This window comes from Anolis sagrei, chromosome 3 (assembly GCF_037176765.1).
Source record: "Anolis sagrei isolate rAnoSag1 chromosome 3, rAnoSag1.mat, whole genome shotgun sequence".
NCBI lineage: Eukaryota > Metazoa > Chordata > Lepidosauria > Squamata > Dactyloidae > Anolis > Anolis sagrei.
The window spans coordinates 244,030,037-244,056,189 of NC_090023.1; the positions used below are offsets into that span (position 1 = coordinate 244,030,037).

Genomic DNA, 26,153 nt, shown 5'->3' on the forward strand with positions numbered 1-26,153 from the left:
AGGAGGTTGGACTAGGTGATCCTTGTGATCCCTTCCAACTCTTAGATTCTGATTGTATAGTATCAGTGTAAAAATGGATTGTGATAGATCCAAAACACATAACATTACTTGAATTTAAAATACATTATTTGGATAATAAAGAGGGGTCTTTCTTTCTTTCTTTCTTTCTTTCTTTCTTTCTTTCTTTCTCAGAGTAATCTCTGTTGTCTTTTTAATCCTCTATCAGTGTTGTGTCTTGACAGCTGCACAGCAAGAGAAATTGACTTCTATTTTTCCCTGAGGAATTCACCTGCTGTTTCACAGGCTGCTGAGTAACAAACAGGCACAAGCTACATGAAAGCCTCTAGTCTTTTTTCCCCGAAACAGCAATTATTTCCTTTTGGCAGCTTGGAGTTAAAAATGGCCTTCGCAAAGTTGTGGATACTCATAGGATTATTTCTCCATGCACTGGAATATGTACCCATTCAAGGGCAGGATGACAGAAAAGATGGGGAGGCCAAAGAGGGTGAAGAAGAGGAATGCCGGCTGCTGGGGAAATTTAATTTACGGGGCTATGTAGAAGCTGAAAATGCCATGCATGTGATAGGAGGGATGTTCCCAATTCATTTCAGGACCATACTGGAAGAAGATCCAACAAGCACACCACCAATGTCACCACTTTGTGAGGGGTAAGTAATTCTTATTTACAGCTGGACAATGGAATGCACAGTGTAGGGTATTATTTGGCACAGGAAATAGTGGCATCTGGCACAAAGTACGAAGAAGATTTTCTAGACATCATATGTTGGAAAGAGACAACTGTGTTTCAGAGAGATAAAAGAACTGCCAGTCATGTGCATGGCGTGTCCACTAATTTCCTTTAACCCACTGTTTTCTATTAAATATGAATGAGTTCTGACATAAACACCCATTAAGCAATGTCAGTGCCAGCCAGGCAGCTTCCATGCAAGTTTCCTTCAGAGAAAGGGACTGGTGTCAGTTCTGGAACCATACTTCTAACGATCCTGTATTTCTTTACTGCTTCTGCCTGTTTGTCTGCCTGCTCAATGAGGAGAAGCAGCAGCCTCTACTATTTTTGTTCTTTCTCTAGCTAATGTTGCAGATAAAGTCACAATAAGTCCAATGCTGGATAGGCATATTGGAGAGGAGAATCTTTCTTTTTCTTTAGCAAATCTTCATAGTAATCTGTCTGTCTATCTATCTCATCTTTCTATATCTCTGCCAGCCCCTCCATCCATTCACAATGCCGTTGTTGTGTTCCTTCAAGTCATTTTCTGCCTTATGGTGATCCTAAGGGGAACTATCACAGTGCTTTCTTGAAAACGTTTGTCGAATAGGAGTTTTGCCTTTTCCTTCCTTTGGGGCTGAGAGAGTGTGACTTGCCCAAGGTCATCCTGTGTATTTCCATGGCTGAGTGGGAACCTGAACCCTGGTTTCCTGAATTGTAGTCCAACATTCACACCTCTACACCATGCTGAAAAAGAGCATTTTCAGCTACACTTGCTCAATGCTATGGAATTATGAGATTCACTTTTTGGCAAGGCACTAGCACTCTTTGGCAGAGGAGGCTAAACACCATGTGAACTACAACTCCCGTGATTCCATGGCATTAAGCCATGACAGTTAAAATGATATTAAACTGAATTATTTTTGCAATGTAGATGAACCCCAAGAGAGTGTAACTTGCTAATATAAGATTTTGCTCCAATTTTGCTTCAGACGATATATATAAGACTTTGCTCCAATTTTGCTTCAGATGATCAAATGGTGATCAGTAATCACTCTTGCTGCTTTCAGGAAGAGTATATATTTATTGTAACTTACCCTTTTTGAGGTCTGAATGTGTATTCAGTTATTGTGAGAATTTTAATGAGTATGTTTTTATATATGTTTGATTTAAATTTTCTAAATGCGCAAAAGCAGAGTGCTGTTGAGGCTACAATTGTTTTGCTTTTATATCACCATCTTTTCTCAGTGTTAGGAAGACAGCTTTCAAAAATCAAACAAATACAAATAAAAAGGAAAAGGATAAAAAGACAGTAAACAGATGGTTAAATATGGCAAGGAGAAGGTTGGAAAACTTGAGGAGGGTGGGGAGGGAGACTTGGCATAAAAACTGTCCACACATTACAGATAAGAACAATCCCATATGCTCCTTCAGTTCTTGGGGACTGATGGAACTTTATTCTGACAGATAAAATGAATATCAGTTGTTGGTTTCGATAACACTTCTGGAGTATATTTCGATATATTTAAAAAGCAAGGGGAAAGGAATGGAGTGCAATAGGTAACTAGATGGGACTATGTTTGCACAGTTCTTACTTTAGATCTCTGACTTCAGTTCAGAATAAATGCAATTTGACCACACTTTAACTATAGTTTGTATTTTGACAAGGTCTTTAGCCTTCTCTGGCAAAGTGCTGGTGTTAGGGAAAACTACCAAAAAATATAGCAGAGCACCCAAAATACAAACAGGATACTAATTTAACTAATTTACGAGGCCATAAAGATCAGTGAGCATGCAGGGAATGAAGAAGTAATTTATCAGTATTGCAGATGGACGGTGAAGCGACAGCTCCCCTAGTGGCCAGAAAAAAAGTTGGAATGTTTCTGCCTTATGGTGACACCGGGATTGTGGCGCAGCTGGCTGAGTGTCAGCTGCATTAAGATCACTCTGACCAAAAGGTCATGAGTTCTGGACCGGGCTGGAGTGGGTGTCCAGCCATTGTGTAGCCCGTTGTCGACCTTTGCAACCCGAAAGACAGTTGCATCTGTCAAGTAGGAAAATAAGGCACCACCTTGTGTGGGAGGCTAAATTTAACTAATTTATGAGGCCATAAAGAAAAAAGACTCCGGGGAATGTGGAATGCGGAAGAACTTCATCGGTGTCGTTGATGGACGATGAAAAGCAGCAGCTCCCCTGGCGGCCAGAAAAAAGTTAAATAGCCTTGGTGTATTTGTGTGTTAAACGTTGTTTGTCAAACTGGCATTGAATGTTTGCCATATATGTGTATACTGTAATCCGCCCTGAGTCCCCTGCGGGGTGAGAAGGGCGGAATATAAGAACTGTAAATAAATAAATAAATAAATAAATGTTAAATAGCCTCTGACTGTCTGTCTATATGTGTTGTGTGTCTAAGGCATTGAATGTTTGCCAGTATATGTGCATTGTAATCCGCCCTGAGTCCCCTGTGGGGTGAGAAGGGTGGAATGTAAATACTGTAAATAAATAAATAATAATAAAAGTTAAGCATCAGTTCACAGCAAGCAAAGCGTGAAGTGCTGTGTGATGTGGCTGGAAAAGAATTCAGAGTTTAGGCAGGCAAAGATGCAGAGTCCTGTTTTTAAAATCACAAAAGGTTTATCTATATAAATAAAAATATAACGTTAGTTTGTGGGATTAACATAATTCAAAAACCACTGGACGAATTGATGACAAATTTGGGCACAATACACCTATCAGGCCAACAAATTACCATTACTCATAAAAACACTGAAAAACACAGCAGAAGACACTTAAAAAGTGAAAGAAAAAACATTACAACGCACGCACAAAACCACATATATACACAAATACACACAAAACACATATACACAGACTGGGCCACAGCAACGCGTGGCAGGGGATGGCTACTTTACAATAAAAAGAACTGCATTTCTCAATAGTAATACTCTACCTATTCTGTTTTACTGTACTGTTACTCTAACACCCATTTCTTCTAAGGTTGCAAGAAAGGGAAAAAACATCTCTCCTGACACACATGCAGCGAGAGATCACAAAGCACACAGCTCATTCGAAGACGGAAAAAGATAAAGTAAAGGTTTACAGCAGAAAAGTATCCATTTTACACAATTAATCAGAATTAGAGCAGAAACAGAGAGGAAATAATAAATAGATACATTCTCAACCGTCATTTAGGAGACATGTGGGAAGGGTAACTCTCAGATTATTCTAAGCTAACTAAACTGTTCCTCATTGAGGACTTGGACTTGGGCAATGTGGGGTTGAATTCCAGCAGCTGGTTCCTCACTAAACTACAACTTCCATTACTCTGATGCCTTTTTGTGGGTGCCCCAACTTTTATCCTCTCCACTAGCCAAAAACAGACATTTAGCATTCCTTACAAAACATCCCTGTTATTGATTTGGTAAAATTTTCTGGTGTTTTTGCTACAATAGTGTGATATAGTCTGGTATGGGAGGAGGTCCATGGAAGTCACACCATGATGTACTGCAATAGGTAACAGCAAGCCTAGTGACACCACTGGGCGGGAGCTGCTTGGCAGTGGAATATTCAGCCTTGGAGTGTGGCAGAGCCTTCTTCACTCAAAGTTTTTAAGCAAAGGCTGGATGGCCATCAGTCGGGAGTGCTTTGATTGGGTGTTCCTACATGGCAGGGGTTGGACTGGATGGTCCTTGGGGTCTCTTCCAATTCTATTATTCTATTCTATCTCTGCAGTGTAGTTCAATTTAGCTTTGTGATCTAAAAATGTGTTGTACAAAACAAAACAAAAAAGAGTTGGGTTCCCCACTGCTTACTTTCTTTGAAGCAGATGCAATCAAAGTCTGATGTTCAACTTGAAAGATAAAAAGGAAGGTTGCCTTCATGGTTGCCGGAGGTGATGGCCATACTTTATCTAATGGAAAGGCCAATGGATCACAGGACTGGGGAAAGTTCTTTGCCCCCTTACACAGTTTTTCTTTCTCTCGAAGTGCTGAGTGCCCCAGGCAAATCACAGTGAGTTCAGTGTGGTTTAAATAACAACAGTGCACCTGGCACTAATGATGATAAAAATAAAATAAACTGCTGCGGTCTTGCTGGGAATCATATCCGGTGCTGAAAAGCATTTGCAAATACTGGTGAATTCATGCTGAATGCAAAACAGGGCATATACATACTGATTACTTAGTATCGGTAGATGTAATAGATTTCCTTTTGCTTTCTGTGGGGATTTCTTTGGTGCCTCAACAGCAGGAAAAGGATATTAAACAGTATATTGCCATTACTGCCAGAGAAACACACACACAGAGAAGGAGCTGCATTTTTCTGCTGCAGTATTGTGAATAATTCATAGGGAACTGTTTCTGTATTTGATTTTTTCCCTCTCTCATCCGCCATTCTCCAGCAAGTGGATGGGCACATATCTATTTATTATCCAAAATTATTCACTATGAATTGGGCCGGAAATTATTCAAAATTATTCTCTTTATGTGTGTTGTCATTTTCAAATGCATAGCCCTGTTTGCCAATTCCAAAGCACATGTTGTTTTTTTGCTCCCTATTTGTATCAGTTGGCAATGCTGCTGACAAGATCATCTAGTTTCCTATAGATTTGTTGTATGCCTATGTCTCTAGGGGAGACGCAGGGCTTGTTGCTGTAGTTGTTTTATTTTATTTTATTTTAAATCTAATGTCTTTGTCATACAAGACAACATTCAGAGTTTCTGGCACCAGCTGCAACATTCTCCCAAAGAAGTGAGTTTATTTTTATTTCCAAGATATAGCAGAACAGAAAAGTATCATCTTCTACCTTCTTTCCTTTCCTTAAAAAAAGTTTTTTCCCCAGAGTTGTAATGAAGCAGCACTTTTACACTGTAATACAAAACACTAATTATTAAAATTATCCACAGAAGTGAAATTTTCTCCTTAAAACCATTTTTGGAAACCATACTTGTTTGCTTTTTGTTTTATGTGCTCTTTGGAAAAACCTTATTGCAGAAAATGGTACAAACTCCCCTGCTCAAGAATGGAAGTAGCAGGCATTGAGGGGACAACAACCTGCAAAAACCACCAAAAATAAGGAACAGTGGGCTTTTTGCTCTAAACTAACTTTGTTCAACTTCGAGCAAACTTGGGGGATACTCTGGATTTTCTGGAAATTCCAGATTACCTCATAGTTTTGGGTAGTTTGGATTGCTGGATTGAGTCTGTTTCAGCCTAATCTGCTGGCTGGCCTGGTGCCATCCCCATCTCACATCACCTGGCAAGGCACCATACTAGCGCCATTGGAGCCAGCACAACACGGGAAGCCTCCCATGTTGTGGGGGAAAGCGTCTAGTGACACTTTCACCCCAGTTGGGGGTGGGGACTAAGCTGGAAGTCACACAATGTTGTGTGATGGCCGGTGTCAGGCTCTGTCCATTAACCGGGGTGAAAGCATCCTAGGATGCTAAATTCACCCTGTCTGATGAGGTCCTATGTCCAAGAGGGTTTTTTTTTAATGCAGCTACTGTTTGAAAAATGCCATTTCCCAATGGAAGCTTTATTACTTTGCTTACTGCAGACACACTGCTGCAACCCAACCCTGATTGAGTTTTTTCAGACCTTCCTCCACCATCCCCCATGTGCTGCTAAAAACACACCCAGCTGGACAGAGGCCAAGGAGGAAGGTGCATCTGGGCAGGCATAAAAATACTATGTATCCTATAAGATGCATCACAGCCGTTAAAGTGGTGTCAAATTGCTCTAGTAGTATTGCAAATTGCACAGCTCATAGTTTTTCATTTGAATTTCCAGTGGGTGACATTTGGTGATACATTTTGACAGAGCATGGCTTTCAATCTGGACCGTTGACAAAGTATTGCAGCTTTCTTATTGAACAATGTGACATTCTATAGTTCAATTTGTGGCAAACTGAACTGACCACTGTATTTATTCTGCAGACTCAATTGATGTATATTATGAAATATACAAACCACATTGACCTTTCAGCCCCCTGGATGATGCTAGACTCCATCTCCCATTATCCTCAATCAGTACAACTAATGAACAGAGATAATGTACCTCAATAGCATCTGAAGAACCACACATTTCACCTTCCTTTGCTCAGAAATGATAGTAACTATTTACTAATAAATCAGCTAGCTGTAACAAGTTATAATATATGAATCTGCAATTGAGCTTAAAAAGTAGCACAATTAAGTACAAATGGAAAGTAAAGGAAAAGCTTTGAGCAACACATGAGCAACGCGAGTTCTTTTTAAAAACATTACAACAACAATTGACAACATATTGTTTTTTAAATAGCAAGTGATGGGCTTGATTTACTTTTTTTGAAGTGATTTCCTAAGTCTGCTCTGCTGCCGATAAACTGAAATACATTTCAATTATATTTCATGTTATGGGGAGCAAAAAATGGGGAAGTTACAATTGATCTTTGTTATTTATCCCCTTAGTGTTAAGGCTGAGTATTTGCATGTGATGACTGCAGCAGTTCCCTCATTTCCTCATGCTATTAAAGCCTGATTAGAAAGCCTTTTGATGTGACATATGAAGTGTAATTTTTTTTTAAAAACTTATGCTTTCCTCCTTTTCCCAGTTGGTTGTAACTGAGAACCCTAAAAACATAGCAAATCTCATTCTAGAATAAAATGTACTGTTTCAAGAATCGGAATTAATACATTTATCTTAAGAGCAAAACCCCTTCTTTTATAAATGCCCAAAGAGTTTAAATAAAGTGTATGTGCCAAAGGAGGAAGCAACCAATGGCTGTAACCCACATTTCCCAGTCTTGTTCTAGAATCTTGCCCTCCCCACTAGATTCAGGCAAAAGCAACCTACTATAACCTCTTTCCATGAATAATATTTGCAACCACAAATTATCCAGTCAAGTTTCCTGTATTTAGGGAAATCACAGGGGTCAGTACATCTTTTGTGCAATTGATGAGCCTCACTCCGGGAGAAATACCTGCTAGTAAGTATAGCTCAGATGGAAAAATTGATTTCTACCATTATACAGATAAAAGGGGGGTATTTAAGGCCAGAATAACACATGCTTTAAGGTTGTCCCCTGACATTAAGTCCAGTCATGTCTGACTCTGGGAGTTGGTGCTCATCTCCATTTCTAAGCCGAAGAGCCAGCGTTGTCCATAGACACCTCAAAAGTCATGTGGCCAGCATGACTGCATGGAGCACTGTTACCTTCCTGCCAGAGCGGTGCCTATTGATCTACTCTCACATTTGCATGTTTTTGAACTGCTAGCTTGGCAGAAGCTAGGGCTGACAGCGGAAGCTCATGCCGTTCCCCGGAATCGAACCTGCGACCTTTCGGTCAACAAGCTCAGCAGCTCAGCGCTTTAACCCACTGCGCCACCGGGGGCTCCATGCATGCTTTGCTTACATCCTATTTGGATTACTGTAATCCATTCCTTTGAAAGGGCTCAAAAACTTCAGTTGGTCCAAAGAGTTGCAGGCAGGTTGTTAACTGTGGCTAGCTCCAGGGAATACACAGATCCTTTGTTGTTTCCTTTGTTTCAACATCCAAAGCCTTTGCTTTAATGTTCAAAGCTCCCTCCTATCTTTAAGCTCTTATTTCTTTTTACTGGCCTCCTTGATATTTGCAGTCTAGGAAATGCTGGTCTTCTCATCCAACCAACCTTAGTTTGTCCTTTTTTTCTCCCTGTTCCCAACTCTTGGAATTGCCTCCCTGAACATTTGTAGACTGCTCTTTTTATTAAAAAATGTTTTCCAAATTTTTAAAATTTTACTTTTTATGTAATCGAGTATATTTTGATTACACGCATTGGTCAAGTTGCTTTATATTATGCTGTGTTTTTTGTATTTCATCTGTAAAATTTGCTTTACAGGTGTATTGTATAGCTTGATCTTTTATTATTTACGCCCTCCCACTGTGTGTATATGTATACACACATATATTTTAGATTGTATGTCTTTGACAGGAATCATTGTTTTGTATTGATTTACTTGTAAAACAATTTGTAAATTGATGGTGCATGTTATATGATGATGGTTGTGGTGGCGACAATGACTACAACAGCAACAGCTCCACTGGCTGCTGGTCCATTTTGGGGCACAATTCAAAGTGTTGATGATGTCCTAGAAAACTGTACATGACTTTGATCTAGGTTATTTGAAGGATCATATTTCCTTTTATAGACCTATTTGATAGCTTATGAACAAGGCATTGGGCCCTCCTACACAGCATAAAATGTGCAGGGAACCAAAGTGCTCACCCACGGGGACACAACCTCAAATTTTGGTGAGGGGATGGTCAAATTCCCTCTTGTGCCAAACCATCATCCAGCATGGTGAGTGGAGCCACCAACCTCCTGCTCCCCTTCATCCCCTTTCCTGGCTATCAAAGTTTCTTTAAAAAAACTCCTCACTAAGCCTTGGGGTTTCTTCCATGGCAGTTCAAATGGAATCATATCACTATACTTCTGTAATATATTTTTGGTAACAAGCCTGTTGCTGGTGCATGCTGTCTCATCACTCCATTTGCAGAGGAAATGACAAAGCAAAATTCAGTACTTTGCTCCATGTAAGAGCTTAGAAGTATCACACTGCAAATATTGGCTTTCACCTATAATATAATCTGCTACATTTTTGTATATAGTTTAATATATGTAACTTATTATTCATAATAGGAGTAATGTGGGTTACAGTCCACACAGATGTGTACCCAACAAAGGTGCCACTAGACTCTCATATGCTTTTTTTCTCCTTAAATCCTTAATTTTTAAAAAGTAACATTCTATCTCTGCTGCCTGAAACAGTTATATTGGTATGGCAGCAGTTCCAGGTGATTGATTTCTCCCACTGGCTTTGAGTCTAGCTTTCCCTTCACTTTCTAAAAATGTAGACATCTTCAAATGGCCCTTCATTGAGTGAATTGGTCATTCTTTCGTCTCTTTTATATAGTTCTTCTGTGTATTGTTTCCATTAGCTTTTTATGTCATCTTGGGCATCCAGTGTGTTCCCTTGCTGGTAGTAGATCATCTACATGTTCAGTTTAGATTTCCCTTTGATTTCTCAGATCTTATGAAAAAGAACTTTTGTTCTAGATTTGTTGATGTTATTTTCTTTTTCTTTGCATTGTTATCCTATGTTTCTTTGTCCCTGTGCACCAGTCACTGAACAATTACATTCAGGGTTCTAACCCTGTTTCTGTCCTCTTTGACCTTTGCTTCTTGTTTGTCCTTAATTGTTTGATGATTTGTTTTATGTCATCCAATGAAGCTTTTCTTCCTTTTTGGCTGCTGATAGTATTTTTTCCTCATTTCTCCCTCACAACAGCCCTGGCTTCATTTCAGGGACACTGTGAGAAAAGTTAATGGTCCTGACCTCATTGTATTTTCCCTGAATTCAGTTCTCTGTTTTTTATGCCATTTTCTTCCAAATATATGTGTTTACGAGTAGCACTATTTCTTAACAGTGAGAGAGAAAAACAACTTCCCAGAGTCTGCCTTTTCCTTCTGGTTCCCCTTCCCTTGACACTGTCTTCTATATGGACACTTCCACGTGTGAACAAATATGGATGAATATGCTGGTTTCAACTTTTTATTTAGCACCCTCACCAACAGGCACTTTCCAAATCCTTTCTCCCCTGCAGGTTTAATTTCCGAGGTTACCGCTGGGTCAAGGCCATGATCCATGCCATTAATGATATTAACAAAAGAGATGACATTCTACCAAACATAACACTTGGTTACCAGATCTATGACACATGCTATACAATGTCCAAGACTGTGGAGAATTCTTTAGCTTTCCTTACTGGACAGAATGAAACAACCCCGGTCTTCCGATGCAGTTCTGGGGCTCCTTTAGCAGCAGTCGTTGGAGCTGGTGGATCGACCCTTTCCATTGCTTCTTCAAGAATCCTTGGGCTTTACTATTTCCCTCAGGTACCCAAAATCCCATAAAGAATAATTTTAAGAAATGCAGTTGATAGTTGACATTGGAGTGACACAGAGTAAATCACCATATATTAAGTTATGCTGAATGGCATTGTTGCACATATGAATGTGCCATGGAATACTCAATCAATGCATGACCCAATGTGCTTGGACAATAGCATCACATTCCCATAATTTTGAATTAAATGTGATCAGTTTTCGCTTCAAAAAAAAACAACCAACCACTTTTGTAAGGAACTTATGCATGTGTGCAGGGCCGTAGCCAGAAATTTTTTTTGGGAGGGGTTGAAAATTTCGTGGGGGGGGGGGTTGAAAATTTCTTGGGGGAGGGGGGGTTGAAACCTGCCTCCTAGCTCACGCTGAAGCAAAGAGCACAGCAGGGGGCAGAGCAGCCTTCAATAGCCTGCAGCTCCACCCCTATCAACCACCTCCACCAAGTCTGGCCTCCTTAATGAGAGCATTCAACACCCCCGCCCCACCCCCAACTTGGTTGCTTCGCTACATTGGCTATTGCTGCAAGTAATGACAGTGTGAATGAATTGTCAATATTTGCTTGAAATAGTGCTTGCAGTTCTTAATTTTTTGCGTCTCATAGACTTAACATGGGGATTTGGTTAACCAGTTAAAATTCATGAGTAAACCAGTTATTTTTTTAACCTGAAAATTTTCAGGGGGGGGGTGGTTGAACCCCTAACACCCCCCCCCCCTCCGGCTACAGGCCTGCATGTGTGAGATGCACAACAGATCCCATTTATTATGCCCAGACTGCAAAATTGATTCCTATTACTGTATGTAGGTCAGCTAATAAACCAGTAACAGAACTCTGTGTTCTCTAGAATAAGCTACTTTCCTTTTCTTGATTTTGAAAGGAAGGAAATAGTTTTGTATGAAAAATCACAAGGTATTAGAGATGTCACTGCTGGGTGACATTTGTTTGCCTTTTGTTCTGTCTCCACGACTCACTTTCCAAAATAGCACATGTGCTAAGGCAGCGATGGCAATTGCGTGCCCTCCCAGAAGTTGTTGAACTGCAATTCCTGATATCTTTCACCACTGGATATGATGGCTAGGGTTAATGGGCCATGCAGTCTAGCAAAATCTGAAAGCCTCCATGATTCCTGAGCTAAGGAGAATGGGTTAGCCTATTCTGAACCAGTGATATCATTCAGCTTAATCTTCAAGATGAGCTGCTTTCTTCTAGGAATGAAGACTATATTCCAGTAGTTATGTGTTTCATCTGTAAACCTGAGAGACTCTCGTAGTTGGAGGAAGGAAGGAACACAAATGTTGCAATTCTCTCTTTAACATCATTACTAAGCAGAAGCTTTTGACAGCTTTGATATGTAAAGAACAGCTTTGATATGTAAAGAATTTCGTGGGGGAGGAGGGGTTGAAACCTGCCTCCTAGCTCACGCTGAAGCAAAGAGCACAGCAGGGGGCAGAGCAGCCTTCAATAGCCTGTAGCTCCGCCCCTGTCAACCACCTCCACCAAGTCTGGCCTCCTTAATGAGAGCATTCAACACCGCCCCTCCCCCCACCCCCAACTTGAATGGCCAGAAAACAGATCAGCATCTACAGTTGGTCCTCTATATTTGCAGGTTTAACTTCTGCAGATTTGATTAATGTTTTCTCTCTAAGAATCTCTACATACTTCAGGGTGAGTCTATGCACCCACCAGATGTTGACCATAGAGTTGCCTTGGAGAACCTAGAGCAATGGTTCTCAACCTTTGGGTCCCCAGGTGTTTTGGCCTTCAACTTCCAGAAATCATAACAGCTGGTTAACTGGCTGGGATTTCTGGGAATTGTAGGCCAAAACACCTGGGGACCCACAACTTGAGAACCACTGACCTAGAGATTCCTACAGAGAAGGCTTCTACAAAAATCTTTAGGTCTTCCAGGTCCATTATTTGCTATTGATGAAGGTTGATCATAGACTCATCTTGGAGGATCTAGATATTTCTAAAAGCAATTCTTTTATGGGACCAGGTGTTCAACTAGTGACTAGGAGCAAGGAGCAAATGGAAAGAAGACAGGCAACCTATGACAATAAATTGACCCAAACTTGGATTTGGTTTTTAACTGGAATGTTTCATCAATTGTTTTAATTAACTGTTTTAATGTATTTACTGAAATGTTTTATGATGGTGATGGCACCGTATGGTGCTTGTTGTGAGGCTACCCTGAGTCCTGAGTGAGAAGGGCGGGGTATAAATATAGGAAATAAATAAATAAAATAAATTATCTCAGTGAAACAAAATAGTGGGTTTTTCATTTGAATTTCTTCACTTGCATGAGGATCCTGTGCCCCTAATCCCCCTGAAAGTAGAAGGCGAACTCTATTGCTAAATCTCTGATTGGTCTGTATTAAAGCTTTGGGGTTTAAAATACTTCTTTGGACTACAGCTCCATGAATCCCACCATGCACCATAGTTACTGGCTATGATGGCAGGGGGATTCTGGGAGAGTCATCCAAAAAACTTCCTACAATCTCTGGCTTACAGTTGAGTGGCAAAGATGTCACTCATTTGTTTTTCAACATAGCAGTAAAGTCAGTTTAGATATTATACATATAGTTTCTTAAGTGGAGTAATGGAGAAACAGTTGCCATCATCAGAGCTGTTCATACAGTTCCTTTAACTTTTCTGACCTTCTGGCTTTTACAGGCTTAAGCAGTCTGTCACCTGACATTCCACCTGACATTCCCATTCATGTTGCCATCCTTTCACCCACTAGTTCCTTCCTCTCTGTTCACAGGAAACTACATTATATTAGGCCAGGCTCTTTTGGTTTTCCTAGAAGTGTTTACTATGATTGGAGGTGATTGGGTGTCCATGATTTCAGGCAAAACATCTGCCCTTGCAAAGTTTTAGATGTAGATGCCACACATTGAATCTGTCTCCTTCTCAGTGTAATGCCACAACCATATTGGCGGGAAAATTCTTTTAAATGTATTCTCAAAAGTAACTTTTCCAAGTTTTGGCTACTCCCTTTGGTCTCCCAAGAACATTTCCTCATTGCTTTTTGCAGCCAGAAAAGAAGTCTGATTACAACAGGTTCACTATGTCTGGAACTCTTCAGATGGATCATTAGACAATATCTCTCATCACCTCAACTTTGAGGATGGCTGGCAATGCTGGAGTTGTTATATCATATCTGAAGTGTACTATGTTGGGGAAATGTACCACATGAGATTAACAATATTTGCCATAATACTATTTTTAAGAAATTGTCTTTTCCTCCTATCTTTAGATTGGCTATGCTTCATCATCATTACTTCTCTCTGATAAATACCAGTTTCCTACCTACCTTCGCACCATTCCAAGTGATGAAGTGCAATCTGAAGGAATGGCAGACCTAGTTCATCATTTTGGTTGGAAATGGATTGGAACAATCGCAGCAGACGATGATTATGGCAAATATGGTGTCAAAGCTTTTAAAGAAAAGGTGGAGAATACCCAAACCTGCATTGCTTTCTCAGAAACAATCCCAAAAATATATTCCAGAAATAAGATCCTGTCAGTTGTTGAAACTGTAAAACTCACAAATGCTACAGTCATTGTGGTCTATTCATCTGATATAGACTTTCATCCATTAATGGAAGAGCTAATAATCAGCAACATCAGTGCTAAAACCTGGATAGCAAGTGAGGCATGGATCACATCAGCCTTAATTGCTAGGCCAGAATATTTTCCAATTCTTGGTGGAACTATTGGTTTTGCAATAAAAAGGGGCGAAATACCAGGCCTTAAAGAATTTCTCCTTGACTTACACCCAAATAAAAATCCGGATGATGACCTCGCAATTGAATTTTGGCAGACTGCTTTCAACTGTACTTGGCCCAACAGTAGTGTCCCATATAATACAGACAATAGAAAAAATGTCACTGGCCATGAGAACATCACTGATTTTTCTTCAGATCAGTTGTGCACAGGAGAGGAAAATCTTGAAGAACTTAATAATACATACTTGGATGTTTCACAGCTTAGAATTACGTATAATGTCTATAAAGCTGTTTTTGCTGTTGCTAATGCACTTGAATTGTTACGCCTCTGTGAGGGAAGTGGTAAAGAAGGGCCATTTGAGCCAGGCAAAACATGTGCCGGCATAGATGACTTTGAACCTTGGCAGGTATGTAGACATTTACAAATGATCATACATTTTATGCATTGTAAAATACAATTAGATTTTTAAAAGTTCAGTGTCAACAGAGCATGACCTTGAGGAAGCCACAAACATTTTCCATGTACTTCATATCTACCATGAATTTTCCCCTCTCTCCACCATGTTTTAGACTGTAGGTATTTGTGATGATCGCTAATATCTGTATGTAACACAATAGTTAGGAGATCGAGGTATTCCTGTACAAGATCTTGACTTTTCCATGAACTGGTTGTGGCCTTTGAGATATTACTATCATTTAGAGTCAATTGCTCGTCTGTAGTATGGTGGGATGATGCAAGTGATGATATAAGATGATGTTGTTATCATCATCACATTCATCATCATAATACAAATTGATTCTCTCTTATCCAGAAATCTGAAATGCAAGTACTTCAAAACCTGAAGGTTTTGCTGCTAGCCACCCAATTCCTCCCTTAGAGAAAGGGGGCTAGTCACACAACCAGTGTCCTTCAGTGGTAATATGAAGTGGGGAAGACACCCTGGAAATGGACTATGATGGCGAATGCAGAGAGACCCCATTCGCTGCCATCTGTGTCTAGCTCAGAGAGAATGAAAAATACTCAAAAGTTGGGGGGGGGGGGGGGGAGAAGGAATTTTTCTACCCCTTTCTGGCTACTCACAAAAAGAGTGTAAAGTGTGCTAGCAGACCAGGATGTCTTGTTTTTGCAGAGGCCTTTTCTCAGATTTCTGGCAATGGAAGAGCAGGGTCTCCTGGGGTGTGGTGGGCATTAAATGTGTCATGAATCCCCTTTCTTCACATTCTCTCACTCATTATGTATATGGAAATACAGATATTCCAAAACTGGAAAAAGTCTGAAATCTAAAAAACCTTCTGGTCTGATTTTTTTTGAATAAGGTAGACTCAGTCTGCATTACAGATGGCGATAATGATCAGAAACTTGTTGATTTATGATAATTTAGATAAGATGCATCTCATTGAAATTCACTTTTTTGATCAGTGGAGAGATTGGAATTCTTTATTGCATGTGTTGTGGTGGGTTCAGGAGATTGAACTACACAGAAATAACAAGCAATCTCATTAGACAGGGTGAAATCAGTGTCCTAGGACACTTTCACACTGTCTGGGGGATGAAGGCTGATGCCAAGCATCACATAATATTGTGTGACTTCCTGCATAGGCCCCGCCTCCAACAGGGATGAAAGCATCACTGGACGCTCTTTTCTACATCAACCATGGTATCCTTCTGGAATGTCTGGGAGAATGGAGACGCTGTAGTTCTGGTCATACCTCTCAGGCAGGTTCCAGATGGTGGTGCTTGGGCATAGCTGCTCCTCAAAAGAAAGAGCTGTGCATCCTACAAGGTGCCATTCTCTCCCCAATGCTTTTTAATATTTGCATGAAATTGCTGGGCAAGATCATCTGGACACATGGGGTGGGGTGTTATCAGTATGATGCTGCTGCTGATTATTTATTTCTATCCCACTTTTCTCCCATATCGAGAACTCAATGATACCCAAATATATTTCTCCATGCCTTCAAAAACTGCTTCAGCTAAGGATAGCATGTCTCCTCTGAATGAATGCCTGGAGGAGGTAATGGGCTAGATGAGGTAAAAACAAATTAAAACTGAATCCAGACAAAACAAAAGTACTTGCCATCAAGGATCCTAATCTGGGGGTGGTGTGTCAATCAGTCTTGGATGGGGTTACACTCCCACTGAAACACTGTGTTCACAGCTTGGGGGTGCTCCTGGATCCATCTCTCCAAATATCAACCCAGGTACATACAACAGTCAGAAGTGCAGCTTTGGCTGATTCATCAGCTGCATCCCTTCCTAGATTTGGATGACATAAGATGGTAGTGCATGTAGTGTTACCTCGAGGTTGGATTTCTGCAATGCACTTTTCATTGGTCTACCTTTGTACCAAGTTTGGAAATTCCCTTGATTCAAAATACAGCAGCCAGACTTGTTACAGAAACATCCAGGAGCCAACATATTACACCTATCCTAAAGTCACTTCACTGGCTGCCAATTAGTTTCTGGGCAAAGTACAAAGTGTTGGTTTTGACTTTCAAAGCCCTACATGGTTTGGGTCCAGGTTACCTAAGAGAGCGCCTTCTCTCGTGCAGTCTGTCCAGAACACTGAAGTCCTTCGGGAGGCGGCTACTCCTATCAGTCAGAACCCGACTTGCGAACATCACCCAGAGGACCTTTTTGTTGGCCGCCCCAAGACTCTGGAACAACCTGCTAGAAGAACTCTGACAGCTAAATGAGCTGTCAGTATTTAAAACATATTTGAAGACGTATCTTTTCCAGCAGGCCTACCCTGACAGTTATAATTATGAATTTTAAACGTGTGTCTTATGTGTAATCTTTGTTCTGTATATTTCAATATATATTTTGTAGAACTATGTTTTAACATGTGTATTTTATAGAATGTTTTTAAATGATTATGTGTTTTTAGTGATGATGTAACCTGCTTTGGGCCATGAGGAGGAGCGGGTAAGAAATAAAAACAACAACAACTATTCTGGATTGTCTTTAAAAAACACTATCTTGATACCATTATAGTAATTTTGCATTGATATAAACAGCATGTTAATACATTTGATGTATTCTCTTTTTTTGTCTTCTGATTCACAGCTCATGTATTACATGAAAAATTGGATGCGTTTCACAGTTCTTGATGAGTTTGTGAACATAAATGATAAGGGAGATGTGTACACTCCATATGACATTCTAAACTGGCAGAGGAATGAAACTGGTGAAATTAACTTTGTCAAAATTGGAATATTTAATATGACTGGAGAAGGGAACAAAGAGTTTCGTGTAATTAATGAATCAGTATTTTGGAACAATCCTTCTGAAGCAGTAAGTGAATTGTGTTGTTGATGACTTTCATGGCCAGAATCACTGAGTTGCTGTGAATTTTTCAGGCTCCTGACATTTTGCCTGCATCTGTGACCAGCATCTTCAGAGATCTGTTGGAAATGAGGCCACTGGAGCGTATATATATCTGAAATGTCCAGGGTAGGAGAAAGAACCCTTGTCTGTTTGAAGGAAGTGTGAATGTTGCAATTAGCAAGCTTGATTAGCATTGAGTAACCTTGTGCCTTGAGCCCCTGGTGATGCAGCAGATTAAACAGCTGAACTGCAGAACTTGCTGACCAAAAAGTCAGAGGTTCAAATCCGGGGAGTGGGGTGAGCTACCAGTGTTGGCTCCAGCTTCTGCCAACCTAGCAGTTCGAACACATGCAAATGTGAGTAGATCAATAGGTACCATTCTGGCGGGAAGGTAATGGTGCTCCATGCAGTCATGCAGGCCACATGATCTTGGAGGCGTCTATGGACAATACTGGCACTTCGGCTTAGAAATGGAGATGAGCACCACCCCCCCAGAATTGGACACAACTAGACTGAATGTCAAGGGGAAACCTTTACCTTTTAACTTTGCAGCTGCAAAATCAATCAGTAAGGGTATCAGCATAGAGATAGCATGGCTTTTGTTTGCCTGGAGACATCCCTTGTTTACCTGGCACTTGACTGATTGCTGTCTGGAATTCCTCTGTTTATGTGCGATGCCCTTTATTTACTGTGTTGATTCTGGTGTTTTTTAAAATACTGGTAGCCAGATGTTGTTCATTTTCATGGTTTCCTCCTTTCTGTTGAAATTGTCCACATCCTTGTGGATTTCAGTGGCTTCTCTGTGTAGCCTGACATGATGTTTGTCAGAGTGGTTCAGCATTTCTGTGTTCTCAAATAATATGCTGTGTCCAGGTTAGTTCATCAAGTGCTCTGCTATAGCTCACTTCCCTGGCTGAAATAGTCTACAGTGACTGGGTGCTGTGTTTGGTGGTCCCTATGTAAACTTGTCCACAGCTGCATGGTATATGGTAGACGCCTGTTGGAGGACCCCTCTTATCCTTTGCTGTACATAGCATTTGTTGAATTTTCTTGATGGGTCTGTAGATTGTTTGTAGGTTGTGTCATCAGAAGAGCTGCAAGAGCAAGAACAAGCCACAAGAGTAAAGACAAAGATCCACCTAGAGGAAAAGTGTTTTTCATCATGCATCAGGGGAATTACTGACCACATAGGGAAGCTGATGAAGAGACACAACTTACAAACAATCTGGTTACCAGTATTAAAACAAAATCTGATTACCAGTAGTAAAAAATACCAGAATCAAGACAGTAAATAAAGAACACAACCCAGAAACAGGAGTATTCCAGACAGCTAACAATCAAGTGCCAGTTAAGGCCACCCAAACAAAGGATGCCTCCAGGCACAACAGCCAGGCTACCTCTATGCGAATACCCCCACTGATTGACCTTGCAGCTGCGAGGCTACTCAATGCTAATCAAACTTGCTGATTGCAACATTCACACTTTCTTCAAACAGACAAGGGTTCTTTCCCCTACCCTGGACATTTCAAATATATATGCACTCCACTGGCCTCATTTTCAACAGATCTCTGAAAATGCCAGACACAGATGCAGATGAAACGTCAGGAGATAATGCTACTGGAACATGGCCATACAGCCTGAAAAACTCACAGCAACCCAGTAAGTTAATTGTTTGTTAATGTGGGGTTTCTGTTTCAACAATCTTTGCTATTTCTACCATTATATGTATGATATATGATAGACATCTGCTTATCATGCTTATTCCTACTTTTTTATAATATGTAGAAAACAAAGTAGACAGAGTTGGAGAAGGGCAAATTAATCATACCTTCTCCATTCAGATGTAGAACACTCCCATAATGAGAAATATTGCCCATATTTTCTTATGAGAGGCAGAGCAAAATGGACATTGATACGTTTAACATGTCTATTGGCATCACAAATGATGTTTGCCACACTGGCAGGTTGAATTAAAGGATGTTCCTCTCTGCATAGTGGAGTTTGCAATAGTTATGCACTTTAGAGCCTGCTTCAGAAGGTTTATTTCAGATATAAAGATTACAAATGTGTATAAGCGGGGGGGATGAGCATCTTGGGAGGAAACCGAATTGTGCAGAAGGGCTTTTAGGAAAGACAAGGACATATACTTTTAGTCAAGAGCCCTTCTGGAATACCTATCATTTGCTAGGATCATGAGAGGATACCATCAATGGAACTGAAGTTCAATTGTAATAACAATTTACTGGAATAGAAAAATATTATAATTTTTCTCTGCATTCTCCATTCAGGGTTAGAGGAGGGTTTGCATATACTCACCCCATTTGCATCATATGAACATGTATGGGTGGAAGAGGCATATAGTTCAGGACACCTGAATGGAAATTGGAGCGGGCTCCTATACTTCTAATGGTTGCCTATTTTATTTATGTATTTATTTACCATATTTATATACTGCCCTCTCAGCCCAGAGGTGACTCGGAGCAGTTCACAATTGGCAACAATTTGATGCCTCTACAATCATAACAAATAAAACAATCATGAAATCCTGTTAAAAACATTAGCATCTATATAAATAAAAATGTAATGTTCATTTGTGGTATTCACAGAACTCAAAAACCATTGGACGAATTGACACCAAATTTGGACACAAGGCACCTAACAACCCAATGTATGTCCTTCACTCAAAAAAAATGATTTTGTCATTTGGGAGTTGTAGTTGTTGGGATTTATAGTTCACCTACAGTAAAAGAACATTCTGAACCCCACCAATGATGGAATTGAACCAAACTTGGCACACAGTTCTCCCATGACCAACAGAAAATACTGGAAGGGTTTGGTGGGCAGTGTCCTTTGGTTTTGGAGTTGTAGTTCACCTACATCCAGAGAACACTGTGGACTCAAACAATGATGGATCTGGACCAAACTCTACACGAATACTCAATATGCCCAAATGTGAACACTGGTGGAGTTTGGGGAAAATAGAATCTTGACATTTGGGAGTTGTAGTTGCTGGGATTTATAGTTCACCTACAATCACAGAACATTCTGAACCCCACCAACAATAGAATTGGTCCAAACCTTCTACACAGAACTCCCATGTGGGCCACAGTAACGCGTGGCAGGGGACGGATAGTACAATATAAAAATATAAAAACTGGACAAAGCCTTAAAACATTATCGCATACTGGAAGGAATTTTGATAGATGTTACTTCTTACCTGATTTAGACAATCGACACTTGCTGAATTTTCTATTCTATACAACCATTAAAACTGCCCTTTCCCATTTTGATCTGGTAACCATAATATATTGGGAGCCAATGTTTTGAGTGTTGAACTAAAACTCTTGAAGATCAGGTTCAAATCCTTGCCTGGCGATAGAAATCCATTCACTCAGAAAAAGGATATGAACCCCCCTCCTTGAATAAATCTTGCCCCAAAAATCCAGAGATAAGTTCACCATTTGGTTGCCATAGTTCAAAAATGATTTGAAGATACAATAACAATAATTCATCAGGGTAGAACTTTATGATCAGACAATTTGATACAGGAGTCCAAATTTGTTGCATTAACATTGCCCTGCTGAGATCACATCCAGCTATTTCTGCTGCTTCACCTGCTTGCTCAATGCTGTTTTCATGAGTCTTTTTAGTACCATCTCCAACAAAAACATACTGAATAAGAGATTCTTATTTCATGGCAGGAAGAGACACATTCAGGTTTTTTTTTTCTGTCTCTGAATATAATGTTTTTTTCTTTAACTTTCAGCGCCCAAGATCAACATGTAATGATAATTGCCAGCCCGGTTATCGAAAGGGGATCCTTCAAGGAAAGCCCTCCTGCTGTTATGATTGCATACAGTGTGCCGAAGGCCAGATCAGTAATATTACAGGTATGGATGGGTCTAAGCATTTTAGACAAGGGTGGTAGTAGAAAAAAAGGTAAAGCCATTTTATGGACTTTGTCCAGTCTCTGGTTAACCAAAAGTTATGTATGAAGTTACACCTGAAGAATGCAGTCATTTGTAGCTGCAGCTTAGTTTCTCTTTTAGCTTTTTTCCAGTTTTTATTCTATCTTACCCAAACTAGATAAAATATCTTATTGTAAGACTACGGATGCAATTCTTTACTAATTAATTTTAGCAATTTTCTAGCCACTGCAAGAAAGTTGCAATTCAAGATGCATCAATGTGTGAATGATACCCCCAAAACACTTTGACCACTTTTGAAATCTCATCCACGAGACCTTGATGACTGCATTAACAAACAAGTATGAAACTTCAGTGAATTTGCTGAGACTGTTGCTCTTTAGGAGCTGCTGCAATCTATATCCCCCCTGAGGCTTAAAAGTATAGAAAGCTGAAAACAGAATTAGTTTAACTTGTTTTTGTTTTTGTTTTGTTTTTTGAAAATGGGCAGGATTAGGAAGCTAAAACATACTAGAGGGTGGGAGTGGAATACATTTTATTTTAAAAGAAACAATGCTTCTTAGATCAGTGTTTCTTAGCCTTCCTAATGCCACCACCCCTTAATACAGTTCCTCATGTTGTGGTGACACCCAACCATAAAATTATTTTCCTTGCTACTTCATAACTGTAATTTTGCTACTGTTATGAATCGTAATGTAAATACCTGATATGCAGGATATATTTTCATTCCATTGACCAAATTTGGCACAAATACCCGATATGCCCAAATTTGAATAGTGGAGGAGGGGGTTGCAGGAATTGGTTTTGTCATTTCGGAGTTGTAGTTGCTGGAATGTATAGTTCACCTACAAAAAAAGCATTCTGAACTCCACCAACAATGGAATTAAATCAAATTTGGCACACAGACCTCCCATGAACAACAGAAAATATTGGAATGGTTTGGTAGGCATTGACCTTGAGTTTTGGAGCTGTAGTTCACCTACATCCAGAGAGCACTGTGGACTTAAAAAAGGATGGATATGGACCAAACTTGGCAGAAAAACTCAGTATGCTCAAATGTGAACACTGGTGAAGTTGGGGGAAAATAGACCTTGACAATTGGGAGTTGTAGTTGCTGAGATTTATAGTTTGCCTACAAAGAGCATTCCGAACCCCACCAACGATAGAATTGGGCCAAACTTTCCACACAGAACCCCCACGACCATACTGTGTTTTCTGATGGTCTTTGGCAACCCCTCTAACACCCCCTCGTGACCCACCCAGGGGTCCTGACCCCCAGGTTAAGAAACACTATCCTAGATTGTAAGTTTCAATTTAACATTTTTAATTTACCGGTGAAATTCCGGTGGTGGATGTCTTGTTCCCTGCAAAAGGGTGAGGATTGTATGTCTCCAATAGATTTTTACTTTTGGTGAATATACTGTCACATTTCCCTCACATCTGCTCTGGGTTGTACTGGAGGTGCTTTGGTGCTGGCCCTATCCTCAGAGAGGCTTGGGTCCAAAAAAGCTCCTATGCAGCATGGAGCAAACGCATGATTTCACCTCTCCTGCCATAACAGACGGACTTGTTTTCCCTGCTTGTTGTAAATATTTTAGGGACAGTTGGAAAGTCAGCAAGTAAATGATGTTTATTCGTTCATTGCTTTTAGGTGCCTTAAAGTCAGCTCTGACTTATGGCAACCTCTTTTGTATCAAGGTTTAGTTAAAGGGGGAAATTTGAAATGCAGTTCCCACTAGGCTTCTTGAATATCTCAGTGCTGACTTGGCCCTTAAGCTGGGTTATGCAACCATTTCAGGCAGCAGTTGTGGGGTGACAGCAATGGCAGATCCCCATCTATTTTCTGCTGCTGGGGGACACTCATTAAACTAATTTGCTGGCCTTAGATGTGGTTGAGAATGTTTTCCCCTTTGTTGTGTTGACATAAGGATTAACAGATGGTCTAGCTGCTGTCTGTTTATACAATGGATTGGGGTGCTTGTTGTCGTTTGCCTTTGACAGTAAAATATCTTTGACTTGCCACAGCACATTCTCAAATAAAAAATACATCCATACATTTCCACCACATCCTTACTTTAAATACTGTACTACTTGCTTAAAGAAATAGATAGGCTTTTTACACATTTAAAATAAAAGTTAATGAAATTATCATTTGGGGTTGAAGACAGAATTTGCCTCCTTCAGTTTGTGGAAAGGTCCATTTGTGAAATATGCTTGTTCCAGAGTTTGTCCTCAGAGGTTGGATTGCAACACCCATTATCTTTCCGTGCTGTCTGTATTGGCTTAGGCCAATGGAAGTTCAGCAATATCTGGAAGTTGAGAATTTCCCACGTTTCATGTCCATTCTTGCTGCATGATCACCTCTGGGTAGAAATGCTTTGCATACTTGTGACCAAAAATAAATAAATAAATATCGGGAACATGAATCATTATATGCAAAGATTATGCAAAATGTTGCCTGCATTACATCATGTAGAATAATTTGTTCTGCTTGCATTTGACCTGTTTTGGGATTCTTTCATCATCATCATCATCATCATCATTTATATCCTGCCACCATCTCCCAGAAGGGGCTCAGGCAGTTTACAAAAGAACATAGTAGTGCTGCAGAAACATACAATATACAGTAAAATACATAACCATTTATAAAACAGTAACAATATCAATTAACATAAAACAGATTGACATAAAAAGAGCATACAAAAGCCCTTACTCAATTTAAATATAATACTCAGTAAAACGCAGCAATAGCTGCAGATTGAAATGGTGTTATTTATTTTGGTACTAGTCAAGCCTTGTGTGATTCCCTAAATGGTCCATTTTCTGGACAAAAAGAAAAAGAATGTGAATTGGCTAGCCTTGAAGATCCAGAGGCAGCAATTTACCTTTCCAATATGTCAAAAGGCCATCTTTACCATTTAAACATTTAAACCCCTTTGTTTTTCAAAATCAGAAGCGGGCTCTCATTTAGTTTTCCTGGCATTTCTGTGCCTGGAAAAAAAGACCTTAAAGTTTTCAAGAACAGAAATTTCCCCTCACACCATACCCTTGCTATAGTCACACCATACCCTTGCTATAGTCAACAGCGAGGTAAAAATATAGTCCGAAAAAACCTACAATAACCCAGTAAAAATATTTATTTTTGAACCCATTGCAAAGCTCCTTCTATCTGTTTGTAATACAGTCTAAGATTGAATGATTCCATCACTGAAAACAAATGCCATAGTTAAGCTCTCAGACAAATCAATTTGCTGTACCATTTTTAAAATAAGCAATTCTGGTTGTTTTCTCTCCAGATGCAAGAGAATGTACAGCATGTCCTGAAGATTACTGGTCCAATGAGCAGAGAAGTAAATGTGTGCTTAAAGAGGTGGAATTCTTGGCTTATGGAGAAGCTTTAGGAATGACCTTGATTGCTCTGTCTATTTTTGGTGTCTTTGTTGTCTTGGCTGTGACTGGTGTCTATATCAAGCACAGAGCCACACCTCTTGTGAGAGCAAATGACCGAGATCTGAGCTTCCTCATCCAATATTCTCTTATTGTTACCTTATTGACTTCCATCCTTTTTATTGGTAAGCCAGAAGACTGGTCATGCCAGTCCCGTCAAGTTACCCTTGCCTTGGGTTTTTCCCTTTGCCTGTCCTGTGTCTTAGGGAAGACGGTAATGCTTTTCCTGACTCACTTGGCCAAAAATTCAAAAGTTGCTGAGAAAGCCCGAATGTCCTTCAAGCCAATTTTCCAAAAAGTTATTGTCCTTCTCTCCGTACTGACTGAAGTTGGCATCTGCACTGCATACCTCATACTGGAGCCTCCCCGTATGTATAAAAATACCCAGTTCACGACTCTGAAAATCATCTTTGAATGTGATGAAGGTTCCATCTTGTACCTGTGTGTTATGTTTGGCTTTGATGTGTTCCTTGCCATCTTATGTTTCCTCACCGCCATTGTCTCTCGAAAGCTTCCCAATAACTTTAATGAGGCCAAGTTTGTCACTTTTGGGATGTTGGTCTTCTTCATTGTCTGGATATCATTTGTTCCCGCTTATTTAAGCACAAGAGGGAAGTTCAAAGTGGCTGTGGAGATATTTGCAATTCTTGCCTCCAGCTTTGGTCTGCTAGGGTGTATATTTGTGCCGAAATGTTACATTATTTTATTAAAACCAGCAAGAAACACTGAAGAAATTGTTGGCGGCAGAGCAATTACTAATGACAAGAGCGCACCACCAACTTCAGCGTCCAGCACCAGTGAAGTTAACAACACAACTATTTCTACTGTTCTTGAAGATTAAATTCTCTTAGCTCTTGTCTCTCACAGTTCTCCTAGTTAATTTCCTACTCCACTTTGAGTAAAAACAGATGCTTGGTCCCTAACAAAATTGCATTTTCTGCTTTTTGCAGAATAGAACAGATAAAGCTTACCCAATATTTGCTGACAAAATAATGTGAGACACTTTTTGAGGAACTTAATTGAATATGTTGGCCTCAATTCAACCCCACACAAACAGAAATGAAGTTGCACTT

At 40.0% G+C, this 26,153-nt stretch overlaps 1 protein-coding gene across 1 annotated transcript; it reads left to right on the forward strand.

Moving 5' to 3' along the window:
* The first annotated feature begins 313 nt into the window (after positions 1–313).
* LOC132770568 (vomeronasal type-2 receptor 1-like) lies at positions 314–26,153 on the forward strand. The gene is made up of 6 exons (XM_060767651.2): positions 314–668; positions 10,353–10,644; positions 13,908–14,786; positions 17,447–17,674; positions 21,474–21,597; positions 24,930–26,153. Exons 1-6 carry the CDS (start codon positions 334–336, stop codon positions 25,919–25,921), a joined length of 2,850 nt encoding a protein of 949 aa, XP_060623634.2. The 5' UTR covers positions 314–333; the 3' UTR covers positions 25,922–26,153.